This window comes from Leucopleurus acutus (genome assembly GCF_964270905.1).
Source record: "Leucopleurus acutus genome assembly, chromosome: 2".
Taxonomy (NCBI): domain Eukaryota; kingdom Metazoa; phylum Chordata; class Mammalia; order Artiodactyla; family Delphinidae; genus Leucopleurus; species Leucopleurus acutus.
In genome coordinates, this window is record NC_139143.1 from 119,623,170 (window position 1) to 119,637,970 (window position 14,801).

Here is a 14,801-nt window from a genome sequence, read left to right on the forward strand (position 1 = left end):
GCAAAGATCCTCAACAAAATGCTAGCAAACAGAATCCAAGAGGATATTAAAAGGATCATACACCATGATCAAGTGGTGTTTATTCCAGGAATACAAGGATTCTTCAATATACGCAAATCAATCAATGTGATCCACCATATTAACAAATTGAAGGAGAAAAACCATATGATCATCTCAGTAGATGCAGAAAAATCTTTTGACAAAATTCAACACCCATTTATGATAAAAACCCTCCAGAAAGTAGGCATAGAGGGAACTTTCCTCAACATAATAAAGGCCATATATGACAAACCCACAGCCAGCATTGTTCTCAATGGTGAAAAACTGAAACCATTTCCACTAAGATCAGGAACAAGACAAGGTTGCCCACTCTCACCACTCTTATTCAATATAGTTTTGGAAGTTTTAGCCACAGCAATCAGAGAAGAAAAAGAAATAAAAGGAATCCAAATCAGAAAAAAAGAAGTAAATCTGTCACTGTTTGCGGATGACATTATATTATACATAGAGAATCCTAAAGATGCTACCAGAAAACTACTAGAGCTAATCAATGGATTTGGTACAGTAGCAGGATACAAAATTAATGCACAGAAATCTCTTGCATTCCTATACACTAATGATGAAAAATCTGAAAGAGAAATTAAGGAAACACTCCCATTTACCACTGTAACAAAGAGAATAAAATACCTAGGAATAAACCTACCTAAGGAGATAAAAGACCTGTATGCAGAAAACTATAAGACACTGATGAAAGGAATTGAAGATGATACAAACAGATGGAGAGATATATCATGATGCTTTGATTTTTAATGCAGTGAGACTCACTTCAGATGTCGGACTTCCAGAGCTGTAAGATAACTTGTGTTGTATTAAACCACTGATTTTGTGGTAATTTGTTACAGTAGCCATAGAAAACTGACATATTAAGGTGATCATTTGCTGTGAGCATTACTACCCCCTCAATAATGACAGTGAACCAACTGGGGTTCCCTCACTAGACCTTTATCCCCATTCCCACTTTCCTTTTGGCCATTTCATTAACATCACCATTAAGAGATGAGCAAAGACTCTAAACTCAACCACTCTTGTGTGTTCAATTTTATGTTGTATTATCAAAAGGATAGCTTGATGCCAAGGGTAAGTCTGACCAGGTGTTAGTCGTGGTTTCAGTTACCTGTGCTTTCCCCCACTCTCATTAGCTACTGTTTCCTGTTTCCTGCTAATGTTCCAGGAAAGAATAGAAACAAGCAGCAGGTGCAGTGAGGTCTGTGAGTACACTTTTTTTTCTTTTTGGCTTATGGTAAGTATTAGCCAAGTATAAAGCATTTGAAGGGAGATGATGAATTCAAGCCATTCACCAAGGGAGTACACTCAGTGGGTGTACTAGTTTGTTAGGACTGCCATTACAAAATACCACAGACTGGGTGGTTTAAACAACAGAAATTTATTATCTCACCTTCCTGGAGGCTAGAAGTCCAAGATCAGGGTGTCAGCAGGGTTGTCTTCTTTTGAGGCCTTTCTCCTTGGCTTATAGATGGTCATCTTTCTCTTATGTTCTCACATGGTCTCCCCTCAGTTTGCGTGTTCTCTCTGTCCTAATCTCCTCTTACAAAGACACCAGTCTTATTGGATCAGTGCCCAACATATGACCTAATTTTACCTTAATTATCTCTTTAAAGGCCCTACCTTCAAATACAATCATATTCTGAGGTACTGGGGGTTAGGACTTCAACACAGGAATTTTGGTGGGGCAAAATTCAGCCCTTATCAGAGGGCATGAAGTCTATTAAATAAGGCATATAGAAAATGTTCAGGAAAGCTAAAATCACAAGTATTTAACTTCACATCTAATATTTGTGTGTAAGAGAAAAGTTAAGTGAATTTCAAATGATGATAGTTCTGGAGTGAAGATATGCCCAGATTTTTATAATTAGTTACACAAGGAAGTGAGGAAACCAGAATTTATATTAAGCCCTAACAATGATAAAATGAAGCAATCATAAAAGTAGTATCATGTTATAAAATGCATCAATATTTATAAATCTTTGTAGTAACAAAGCAATAAAAATGGTAAGCTATTAAAATAATTACCTAAAAATGTATTTCTTGAGGTAAAGGACAACTATAGAAACACACATTAATCAACCTGGTTAAAACTGGAAGAGGTAATGGTGAAGCGCAAAAGCACCTCTAAAGAAAAAAGTATAAATTCATAGTTCATTATTACAATAGTATGAGGGCTCTTGTAGTGTCAATCTTTTAAATATGAATATTTTCAACATTATTTTAAGAATAATTTAGACTAATAGCATCAGGAAAAAGCAGAAACACTTTTAGATACTATGGAATAAATCTAATAGTTTTTCAGTAAATACACAGTTGGAATAGACTAGTGGACATTTGACCCTCTCTTGCTCTTTTCTCACCCAAATACATAAAAACTAGGAATCCATAAGCATCTGTGGTGTATGCAGAAAATAAATCAGGAAATAAGGGCACTAAATAGAATCCAAGACTCAATAAATTGTTTTATCTTTTCAAGATACTTTAATTTTGCAGTTATTGATTAATTAAAAAACACAGTTGTTTTCAGCATTTCCTAGCTACAGTAGTGCATAGGAAATTCCATTCTAAACAAAGAAGTAATTAATGAAATAACAACACACCTTAACATTTTACATTGATAGGTTACAGTTTACAAGGTGCTTTCACGTACATTATTTCATTTGATTCTTCAACAAGCAGAAAAAACAGTGGGAAAGAAATATGATTTTTTTAGGCTTACAATGAGTATTTTCAGGCCAATGGGCAGTCACTACAAGAACATATCAGAACAAGACAGTAGTGCCCACAAGCCACAATATCTTTTTGGTAGGCTGACAGTTTGATATCAATTGGATATTTAGCATCAGTGAAGGAGGAAGGAATCAGAACAGACACGAGGTTCTCATGATATTCAAAGAATTGTAAGAACACTGTAGAGTAAGGAGAAGAAAGATGCCCTAAAATATAGCCTTACTGAGACTTGCTTCTAAGCATGTTATCCCTTCAAAACGTCAAAAAGAGTCATCACAACATGTGAAAGTTAGAAGTGACCTTAGAAACTGCCTAATGGAACTCTTCCATTTCATAGATAAGAGAACTGAGGCCAGGGTCATTGCTGATAGTGACAGACCAGGCTTGACAGATGCCTTGACTTTCAGTCTAGGGCTCCTTCCTCGACAATGCCGTCTCATTTCTTCTGTTTCAAATAACGTAATCTGATATTAAATACTGATTCATTCCACTTATTTATTAATCAAACTTTTATCTTATTTTTGGCTCAATTGTGGCTGAAACTGGGAGTTTTATATAATTCTAAGATATTCTAATTCAGTGTACTTGAGTGGTCAGAAATAGACTCTGTTGATATATTTGAAAGCTTGCTGGTGTCCTTTAAATGGAGAGTTAAAATGGAACGGCTAAATATCCCTCAAAACCAATGTATGCCTAGGGTAATTGACCTAGGTAGATTCTATAGCAAATTGTGCCGGGCAGTAGTAATTTCATAATTTTTTTTTTTAGAATTCATAGAAATCTTTTTAATTACTGAAAACTAAAAATGTAATAATCAAAATGTCACCCCCATGATTTACTAAAATTATTTTGTAATAATTTTACAATAATATACAACAAAGGTACCATAGCATTTATAGCATACATATAGAATACATGATGAGCATGTTCTTGGGTCTAAATGAAATACAAAAAAAGTAATTAAAATTTTTTAGATTTATTAACATGATATATTTTTGTTACATAAAACTTGCTACAGCAAAGTATTTCGTATTTTTCTTGCACATTTTAAATATAGGTGACCAACAAATCAGTATCAGCTTTTAAGTGACATGATCATGCAGAAACACTTGACAACCAAAAGATGTACAGACTGATAAGGAGAATATCTCAGACAGATTTTTTCAGTGTCTTCAAAGGTTTTACAAGGGTGTGGTACAGATGAAAAGAAGTAGAATCAGTGACCTGCCTGCACCGATAATGAAGCAAATAGAGTGCTTATATACATTAAGACCAGTTTGATTAAACACAACTCATCTTATATGCATATAAATTGATCATAAAAAATGAACACAGTTTATTTTCAACTATTTTGGTGTGTTGTTTTAAGATAGGTCACTGACACATAGAGATAAAACCAGACAGGAAATTTAAAAGCAAAGAAAAAACATATTTAAAAAACTGAGTTAAGCCGTGGAGTCTCAACAAACAGTGAACGAAATGTGCAAAAGTGCTTGAAATTTCCACATGACAGCAATGATAAGTCAATTGGCAAAAAAGTATATTAAAAAAAACTAAACTCAAATACTAAAATTGTATCTGCATGATCATAATTCCATTTACTGAAAGAAGAGGCAAGAAATTACAACATATCTAAAAATACCACACCTCAAAACTAAAACACAGTTGTGGTAGTTTTATAAATTTTGTCCCCTTTCCTCATTGCTGAGGCATAGGATGAAAGCCAAAGTTGCAACAGGGCCTCTACCTCAGGCTGACAAATACAGTACACCAGCATAATCACCTGACAACAACTTTTGTTCTTACTGTGACAAAACAAAGCAAAGCAAAGCAAAATAAACAAAAAAACCTCTATATTTAAACAAAAGTGCCTCTATATTGTTTACAAGAATCAAGCCACTTGTTTGACTTAGCTAAGTATTTGTTCACTTAATGTTCTTTTTACTTCATTTCTCTTCCTTTCAAAAGTTTACAATGGGGACTATCTGAGAAACTTAAAAATGTGTCACTTTCATTAGTCATGTTCTATTAAAATACTGGCTAAAACCCTTATGGAAAGTTAAAGTTTAGAAATCTTAGAACTCTTCTCTGATACCTACATAAATGCTGGTATCAAGTGAGAGAACCTGGGCGATGATGATCCATATCATTAGCTTTTCCTGCAAAGGAGACACGCTTGTCATACTGCACAGGCTGGTCACTTATTTACTCAAGGGGAGGATGACAGAAAAGGCAGTGAAGTGAAATAGAGCTTCTGATCTGTAGGAATCCAAATTGCTGGGTCTAGCTACTCTGTATTAGTTCTAGGAAAGTTATTATTTTATTTGTATAAATATCCTTGGTGTAAAGACATTCTATCTTCAAAAATTGTCCAGCGTTTTGGCAAAACCTAATATGAGCTACTCAAAGTAAAAATAATTATTAGAAAGTATATCCTTAAGCAACTAACAAAAATATTGGTAAGAACTACTAAAAGCAACATATATCCTTCCCTTCCAATGTCACATAGCCGTAACACTGCCCATCTGCAACACCAGCAAAATAAAATGAAGCACTATTTGCAGAAAAATTAATGAAAATGAAACGGGAAGAAATGGATTTAGGAGAAGAGGAGAAAGACGAACCAAAGAGAAGCAGGAAAGTGTCTAGTTCTGTGTTATGGCACAGACAATGCTTGCTTAGCGGTGCCTTGTTACATAGTTGGATGTAGAGTGCACAGACGGATGACGGCAATAAAGACCTCACTCAGTCGCTGGAATGAAGGAACTAGGTAACTGCTTCGACAAGAACGGTCTCAGCTCTACCTTATCTCTTAACAGAGTGCAAAGACTGAGTGTGAGCTCTCATGTCATCTTGTTGCTCATCTCTAAAATTCACAAAATTCTTTTCCACATTTTTCTGTTATAGAGACACGGATATCTTCTTCTTCATAGTCATCAAAATTGCTGGTATCTCCAGAGCCTCTGAACTTTGGTATGAATGGAGCTTCAACCTATAATTGAGACAGAGAGAGAAACAAGAGTGATATTGTGATTTATAATAAGAAATATATATTTGGTCTTTGTGCCAGTTACTGGCACAAAGCTCCTAAAACCCTTGGATTTCCTGAGTTGAGAGTGGCAAAAGTGTCTTTTGTTATGTTAATGAGGTGTCTTTGGGAAAGCCCCTCAGTAACCTAAAGATGGAGGCTGGTTCCCAGGGGACCCAACCCTGTGATTAGAAGGTTGGAACTTTCAATCCCGCTCCCTGACCTTCTGGGAGGGGAGAGGGACTGGAGACTGAGTTCAGTTACCAATGGACAATGAATGAATCAATCATGCCTATGTAATGAGGCCTCCATAAAACCCCAAAAGGAAGGGGTTGGGTTTCGAAGAGCTTCTGGGTTGGTGAACAAGTGGGGATTTGGGGAGAGTGGCTTGGAGAGAGCAGGAAGCTCTGAGCCCCTTCCCACACACCTTGCCCTGTGCCTCTCTTCCATCTGGCTATTCCTGAGTTATACCCCTTTATAATAAGCTGGTCACCCAGTAAGTAGTTTCTCAGTTCTGTGAGCCACTCTAGCAAATTAATCGACCCCCAGGTGTTTGTGGGAATCTTGACCTATAGCCCATTAGTCAGAAGCAAAAACTGGACTGGCAATTGGTATCTCCAGATAGATAGTGTCAGAAGTGTTAACTGCTTGGTGATATGGAAAAAGAGGAAAAACAAATGCCAGAGAATTTCCAAACAAACACTAAGGAAAATAAATTCCGCCTTTTTACTACACAGTGGCAATCTTTAAATGCCTTTAAGTCCCTAAATGATCACAACATTAAAAGAAGAAGCAAACTATAGGTTTGCTATTTATCTCAATATTTTCATTCAAGGAATGGTACAGGGCCAACAACAATACTTGAGATTTCTAGGATAATTAACTGCTGGCATCAAAATGCTGGCACTTAAGGTTACAGAACTCCAGTTTTTCCTGTATCAGTTCCTTACTTCTAAAGTCCATTTTCTATCCCCTTTTCCTTAATTCCTTCCTCCTGAGGTTACAGATAATTCAGATTTATTTTTAATCATTTTTTTTAAATTCCCAACACTATTTTGTTAAAATAGCTGGCTATCAAAAATTTCTGAGAAATTTGAAAAAAATCTCTTTTAGAATTACAAAATTGTTAAATTCTGAACAGTTTTCTCTTTGGATCCTAAAAATAAAATGTCTTTCCATTACTTAAAATATGGTCTGTATAAAGATAATGCGGTGTATTGAATATGTTTGAGGAAAAGATGTGAAAAATTGAAACAATAACACCACAATTTACACAGCATCTATAATGTTTACTAACAATTATATGCAGGCTGTTTCATTTCTTCCTCAACATAACACTGTGAGGGAGGCAGGGAAGGTAGCCTTATTCCCATTTTACAGATTATAAGACAGAAAGTTGACCAAATTCATGTGACTAATAAGTGGCTAAAGCAGGTTTCAAATTCATTAGGTCTCCACTTCCAGTCCAGAGCTGTTTCTAATATTTATACCAGTGGTTTCCAAAGTTTTTTGATTTATATGCCCTTTAGTAAAACATTTTTGAGTATATATCACCAATAAATGTATAGTTATTTATTTATAAATTATTTACACACATGGCTGAACTATTATAAGATACACACAAACAAGACATCTAAAAAGAATAAGGTAAAAAATAAGTAGGAATGGGAAGTCTAATATCTTATTGTTTGCCAGATGGTTGCCTATGTGCCCTGCATTGGGGCCTGCAGTTCTGCACTGCACAGAAGAATGGGCTAAGCAGACAGTCGCCTCATGTCTACTAGCAAGGCAGCAGTTTAGGATCACACCTACTGAAACAATCTCTGGAAAATGATTGTACAGTTTAAGCTGTCCAGGCCATTTTCTCCCATTTTTTGTCTTTCTGCCAGATGCCTTTGTCTATTTCGTTGTTTATGAGCACTTGGTCAGAGAATAAAAAAGGACTATGAAAACTATTCAAATTTACTATCATTTTTGTACTTCTCTACATACTTAGAATTGAGATGATAGTAAAACAAATGGCTATGTTAAAGTACTGAATTATTTCTGTTTGTAAATTATCCAGAGAGCCCCAAGTCCATTTTTGTTAATCATCAAGATTTGCTATTGATCAATTTGCCCAATAAAATAACCTGTTTGTTATAGTGTGCTACTTCTTGGCAGATAAGCTGTTTACTACCTGAGATAAATCCAGCCCTTTGGAAAGCACTGAGCAGTAGAAGTTCTACCCATTTTAAGAATAATTGTTTAAAATACATGATATGTAAAGATTAGTAAATGTTGGCTAAAATAAAATTGAAAATATTCATTATACATCATAAATCTTTAAGATACTAATAAAAAGTACAAACTTCAACAAAGTCTAATCAATTCATCTAAATATAGCATTAATTAACAATAATATAATAAATATAATATAAATAGTGCTAATTACAAAGGGATATAAATGATTTTATAGGAAAATATAAATTTCTATAATTGACTTTATAAGAGGCAAAAATTTGAAGAGGCCAATATCCACAGGAGAATTAATTTCTTAAAATTTCCAAGGTATAAATATAATTCCTATGTTCCTTAAATTTCCCAAAGAATAAGAAACATGGAAAATTTCCAGACTCATTTTATGAATCCATATAATCTCAACTCCAGAAAAACAAAAAGTATAGATCAATAAAACTTATGACTATGGAAGTAAAAATCCTAAATAAAACTTTAGCAAATTGATTTTAGGCAGATATTAAAATAATAATACCCTAGGATCAAATGATGTTCACTTCAGGAATGTTAGGATATCTCACTGATGTAACTCCTTATACTAATATGTCAAAGAAGATAAAATACGGTAAACTAGCAATCAAGGATATTTCCTTAAGCTGATCAGGAATACTTATCCAAGACAAATAGCTAATTTCATATTTGGTGGTAAAGCATAAAAGGCATTCCCACTCAAAAGAGGAACAAGATAAGAAGCTCAACAGGCCCACTGTTTTAAAATATTATTCTAGACATTCTAGCATATATAATAAAACAAAATGGAAATAAAAGATACAAATATTGAAAAAGAAGAGGCAAATGACACCTCCACCCACTGTGATTATCTGTCAATAAAATCCAAGGAAATCAATAACAGAATTTATTTAGTAAGGTAGCCAATTGTAACAAACATAGAAATGTTTTCTCCCTTGTGCTCTTACAATGGACGAGAAACACATTCACAGTAGCAACCAAAATATAAATTTAAGGAATAACTTTGAGAGAGAAATTGGACCTGTATGAGGGAAGGGGTTTCTAAAACTTTATCAAATGACAGAAAATATCTGAATAACTGCAGAAATATAACATGCTCATTAAAAAGAACCCTAAAGATTTTGGTTCTCTTCTAATTAATATACTGTAATCCCAATTAAGATCCCCCAGTACAACATAAATATTTGGAAAGACCAATAAAACAGAGGAGTTATTGTTTAATGGGTACAGAGTTTCAGTTTTGCAAGAAGAAAAAGTTCTGGAGATGGATGGTGGTGATGGTGGCACAACAATATTAATGTACTTAATGCCACTGAACTGTACACTTACCTATGGTTAAGATATTAAATTTTACGTTATGTGTACTTTACTACAATAAAACTGGAAAAAATTGAATTATGTATTTTTCATAAATATTTATAAGAATTCCACATATTAAATATATAAGTATTTTGAAAATTGAAATAAAAAACATTATAAAGCTACATAAAATGGTGTGGTGGTGTGGTATACAGTACAAGAAGAGACAAAAAGAGCTCATAAAAAATGAAGTTCAGAAACAGACTGAAGTATATAATAATTTAGTATTAGGAAAGGTAGAGTTTCAAATAAGGAGTCAGATAATTATTATTCAACAAATGCTAAGAGGATAACTGGTTAATTATTAAACAACAATAACAAAAAGAAGTTAGATCAAAAAGCACTAAAAGAAAATGTAGATTAAATAAGTCACCCAAATAGAATCTTGTAGTAGGTAGTAATTGTGATGTAATGGCCTGAAGCTAAGGGGAAAATGCAGGGTCAGAAGAAGTAGATCTACTACTGAAGGTGGTCACTGAAGTCATGGGAATGGACTGTGGTGAGGAAAAGCACAGAGAAAAGGAATAAATATGCCAACTGTTAATAGAGGTGCTGTCTGGATGATGGGATTATGATGATTTCAAATCTATTTACTTAACAGATTACCTGATGATAACTATATGAAACATACCTCAACCAGAAAGAAAAATAGAGCCTGGACCAATATATTTAATCTTTCTCTTCAAACTACTCTTCCTTTTGCATCCTCTACCTTAATACAAATTTTAAGGATGAGAAATCTGATGCTTTAAAGTGGTTAAGTAATTTGCTTGAGATCTCACTCCTAATGGTTGTCTGATCTGGGATTCAGATCAATGTCTACCTAACCCCAGAGTTCATGCTCGCTGTCTTCTGCCTTCTGAGGCAGAGTCTTCCTACTCCAAAATTGCTCAAAGCATGAAAGTTAAGCACGTAATATGTAAAATCTATGAATATCTTATGAAACAATGTACTGTTGAGTGGTTTGGGGCTTTATTTTAATAACCATGTTAAAAGGCCTTTAAAGGGGGTAATGTGATCTTGGAATTGGGAATCTGAAGAACTTGGAATCAAACATAGGCATTATTTAGCAGCTGTATGATTATGTTTAAAGCAGTTAGCCTTTCTGAGCTGATTTTCTTATCAGTAAGATGGGGAAAATGGTACCACTTATCCCACAGGATTACTTCAAAGATTAAAATGAGAGGTTACAGAGTTGCTTTCATTAATTTGAAAGTACTGCACTGGTGCTAGGAAATTTAGAAAAAAACATGAAAATATAAAATATTTATTTATTAGATCTAAAATCTATTTTAAATTGCTTTGGACCTTGTTCTTGACTACATAACACAACCAGCTGAGATAATGATGCTAACGGCTATGTTTCATGACTTTAATGGTTAGAGAGTTTTTGAACCCCTTTGAGATGCAAAGGCTGTACTGCACTCACATTGTCTTGGTCTTGCTATATTTTCTATTTGCTGCATTCTAAAATTCTTTTAATGTTTTTAAAAAAATCTTTTATAAAAAATATAAATTAGAAAAACTGTGCTATTAATAATTTGAGCATTTACATTTTTTTCCTAAGGAAATTCACTCATGTGGCTGCATGGCATTATTAAATATGGCAAATTTCTGAAACATTAGAAGTTTTTGTTTTATGAAAAAAAGAAAAAATTAACATATTCAAGATGAAGACACTTTATTCATACAAACTATCTTTAACTGGGCATTTAAGAAGCAAAAGGAGAGATAAAAGTAATTCAGCACCGCAAAATCTTTTCTTAAATGTCTCAATTTATTACAAAGGTAAAGTAATAATGACTGAAAAATATCTGATGAATCCAGCACTTAAACGTTATTATATCTGGCTGTATGCCAATTCTGGGTACAAGAATATATTTGTTTACATATCATCCTACTAGTGTGGCTTCACATCAGTTTTGAAGTGCAAACCATTACGACATTGTCTAATATATAATTGTCATGGCATTATGAAAAGAGGCATGGGTAGGAAAAATTTAACCAGGAAAACATTTCAATTGGTGGTCAAAATAGAATATATACTTTCCCTTCTATCAAGGAGAAAACTCATTTTTAAGTTGTGGGCTATAAAGGTTAAGTCCTGCATAAGATTAATTCAAAAGGTAAAAAAAAAATAAAACCATGTGTTAAGTTAAAGATACCTCTACTACATATAATTTAAACAGCAACTTTTAAAAAGCTTTTAAATTAAAGAAAGAAAAGGCTCACCTTCCTCTGGTAAATAGCAATCCAATCAGTTGTGGCAAACCACTTGTGAGTTTTTATATCACTCACACCATTCTTTAGATTTCCAAACCGCTTCGTCAGGTCCACCTGCAGCAGGTTCCTTAGAAGGTCCTTGAGATCTGAACTGAAGTGAGAAGGGAATCGAACCTGCAAAACAGACCATGTGGTAAAACACACATTCCAAAATTTTTTTTGAGGTGATAGATCATTATATAAACAAAAATATAGGGGCTTCCATGGTGGCGCAGTGGTTGAGAGTCCGCCTGCCGATGCAGGGGACACGGGTTCAATGCCCCGGTCCAAGAAGATCCCACATGCCGCAGAGCAGCTGGGCCCGTGAGCCATGGCCGCTGATCCTGCGTGTCCGGAGCCTGTGCTCCGCAACGGGAGAGGCCACAACAGTGAGAGGCCCGCGTACCGCAAAAAAAAAAAAAAAAAAAAATGTAGTGATGACCTTCAGATACTTTTAACTACACACTTCAGTCTCCATAGTAGTCATTAAAAAAGAGAACTGAGCCAATGAATTAAAACTGTTCTCTTAGGGCCTTGTTTTGGTCATGGACTCTCTTTAAGAACATGGGCCCCTCTCCAGAAAAATGTGCATAACTACAGAACTTTTCCAGCAATGTCAGAAGGTTTACCCATCTTCAAGAGAGACCCCTTGGATCCCACATGATAAATCTTGTGTCTTAGCAACATACAAATTTAAACTTGCAACTTAAATAGAAAAACACCATATGAAAGATATCAGTATGTACATTTTTGAAAGAGATGATCAAAAAGGAAGTCTAAAAATGACTATAAAAATCCACACTGCCTTTCATAGCATAGGAAACTACTTTTCTTTTACTTATGAGTGACTTTTAAAAATAATTCTGCTATTATGCAATAGTGCAAAAAATGATTTAGATTGGTTTAAAAGCATTTTCCACTTTCTAAACTGTGAAGACTTTACAATTAGTTGACTGGCCCCCAGGCTTAAAAACAAACAAAAAAACCCCAAATAACTGAAGATGTTATATATCAAGTAATCAATAAAATAAAGTACCAGTCATTGGAGACCTAGGTCTACTTTTTGTTTTGTTTAAAACCATTCTTCTCCTCTCTCTACTCCAACCTAACTCCCAGTTTTCACCCTATTATTAATATGGGTACTGAAAAATTAAATTAAAATGAGTACTACTAAAGGATGATATTAGAAGAAACAGCTGCATCTATGTCTCCTTACTCTTCCTTCATTACTATCACCTCTCCATTATCCTTTTCAACTTGTGTTCGATCATTTCCACTGCCCTCTTCCCCATCACACACACAGGTATGTATGTGCATATATCTACATGTGTGTGAGCACATGCACTTTCATTTTAATCCCATTTTCCTATCGTGCACTTATAGGTCCCATTTCATGTTCCCACCTTCACTAAATACAAAGATTATTCTCTGGATTATCATGGCCTTAACTTCAAACTGACCATAAATCTCTGAAGAAATGCTTTAAAGGGTTAACAGATCCATTTCTGAACTTGCATTCTTTCTTTTGTTCTCTACAAGTGCCACCATCACCTTATAACTTGCAATGTGTATCATTACATTACCTCAGGTGATCTTCACAGTGCACTCATTCATTTAACTATGCTGAAGTATTTGTGCATGTCTGTCTCGCCCAGACTGTGAGCTTCTGGAGGGAAGGTACTATGCTATTTTTGTGTTTCTATTCCCAGGATTTATTAGATCACTTCAAATAATATACTTCATCCATTCCACAATTACCTATTGAGTACCTACTATGTACCAGGCACTGTTCTAGGTGCTGAATATACAACAGTGAGCAAAAACAAAGTCTGATTTCTTGGTACTTACATCCTAGTTGGATATGACATACTTGGTGAATATGGTATTAACTCTGTTCTAAAGATGGAGAAACTAAGATTTCAGAGACATTATATACCTTACCCAATCATGACACTATAAAGTAGCAGAGCTGGGATGAGAAATCTTGTCTTACAGTTCCCAGCCTCATGAATTTTGCTCTTTATTACATTGTCTTCAAACATATAGAACTTCTTAATTTATATTCTGACTTTGAAAAAGTTCAACATACTTGATATACATTCTCATGTTCTCAAAGCAGAAGTTAAATCATTAGGATGCAAAGCTAGAAATCTATGGCAATGCTAGATTCATAACCATAGTCTTCTGATTGCCACTCTCATGCTATTCTGTGAATAAATATTTCTCAAAGTGTGGTCCTAGGGACCACTTTCATCTAAATCAACTGGGAAGTAGAGGATGATAATGCAGATAACTGGGGCTTATCTCAGATGTTAATGGTATTGGGCCTGAAAATCTGAGCTTCTATCTCCAAGTAATTCATCTGTACATGAAAGCCTGGAAGCACTATTTGTAACACTATTTACTATTTATGCAGAAGTTTTATTTTTTCTTCTAGTGACAGATCAAAAAACAATTTTAGTGTAAGTAATAAACTAAGTCACCATCATACCAGAGGAAAAGTAGTATTGTGTCAAGCAAACAAAGACTATTTGAAGGCTGAAGGTTTGGGGTCAACTCATATTAGCAACTAAAAAAACTTCATTTTTGCAAAGCCTATATTATTACAGATTATTAGAGGTTTTATGTTCTAAAAAAAAAAAAAAGATGTGAACTACCACCCTCTCTAGTTTTTGCTTTTGACACAATGGCTTATTAGAAGTTAGGCACTATGCCAAACAGTTTATATTCACTGGCTCATAAAATCCAGAACATAACACCGAGGTAAATACGATTATTATCCCCACTTTACAGGTGATGCAGTTAAAACCTACAGAGATTAAGTAATTGGCCCAGATTGCAGAGATAATAAGTGGTAAGGCTATAATTGCAAACCAGGCTCTCCAACTCCAGGGTATATACTCTAGCTTCAGGTTGTTGTCAGGAACCTTATAAAAGAATGAAAATTTCATCTTAAAAATACTTGCTGCACATTTCCTCATTTATCCTACTTGGAGTAAAAACTAGAGAATATAGGGTATTCAAAGACATACTGTCCACTTGAAAAATACCACGATTATTTATACAATGGTTATATTCTAATTTTGTTTAGATTCCAAAGGAATAACTC

General features: G+C 34.4%; 1 protein-coding gene across 4 annotated transcripts in view; it reads right to left on the minus strand.

Moving 5' to 3' along the window:
• Nucleotides 1-2,609: 2,609 nt before the first annotated feature.
• Nucleotides 2,610-14,801, minus strand: part of PRKACB (protein kinase cAMP-activated catalytic subunit beta) — a 136,871-nt gene continuing 124,679 nt past the window's right edge. For all 4 annotated transcript variants that reach the window (XM_082834716.1, XM_082834718.1, XM_082834715.1 and 1 more), the window contains 2 exons: nt 11,663-11,827; nt 2,610-5,788 (listed from right to left, as the gene is read on the minus strand). In XM_082834716.1, coding sequence (XP_082690842.1) covers nt 5,663-5,788; nt 11,663-11,827 — 291 coding nt within the window. In that variant the 3' untranslated portion in view covers nt 2,610-5,662. The remainder of the gene's footprint in view (nt 5,789-11,662; nt 11,828-14,801) is intronic.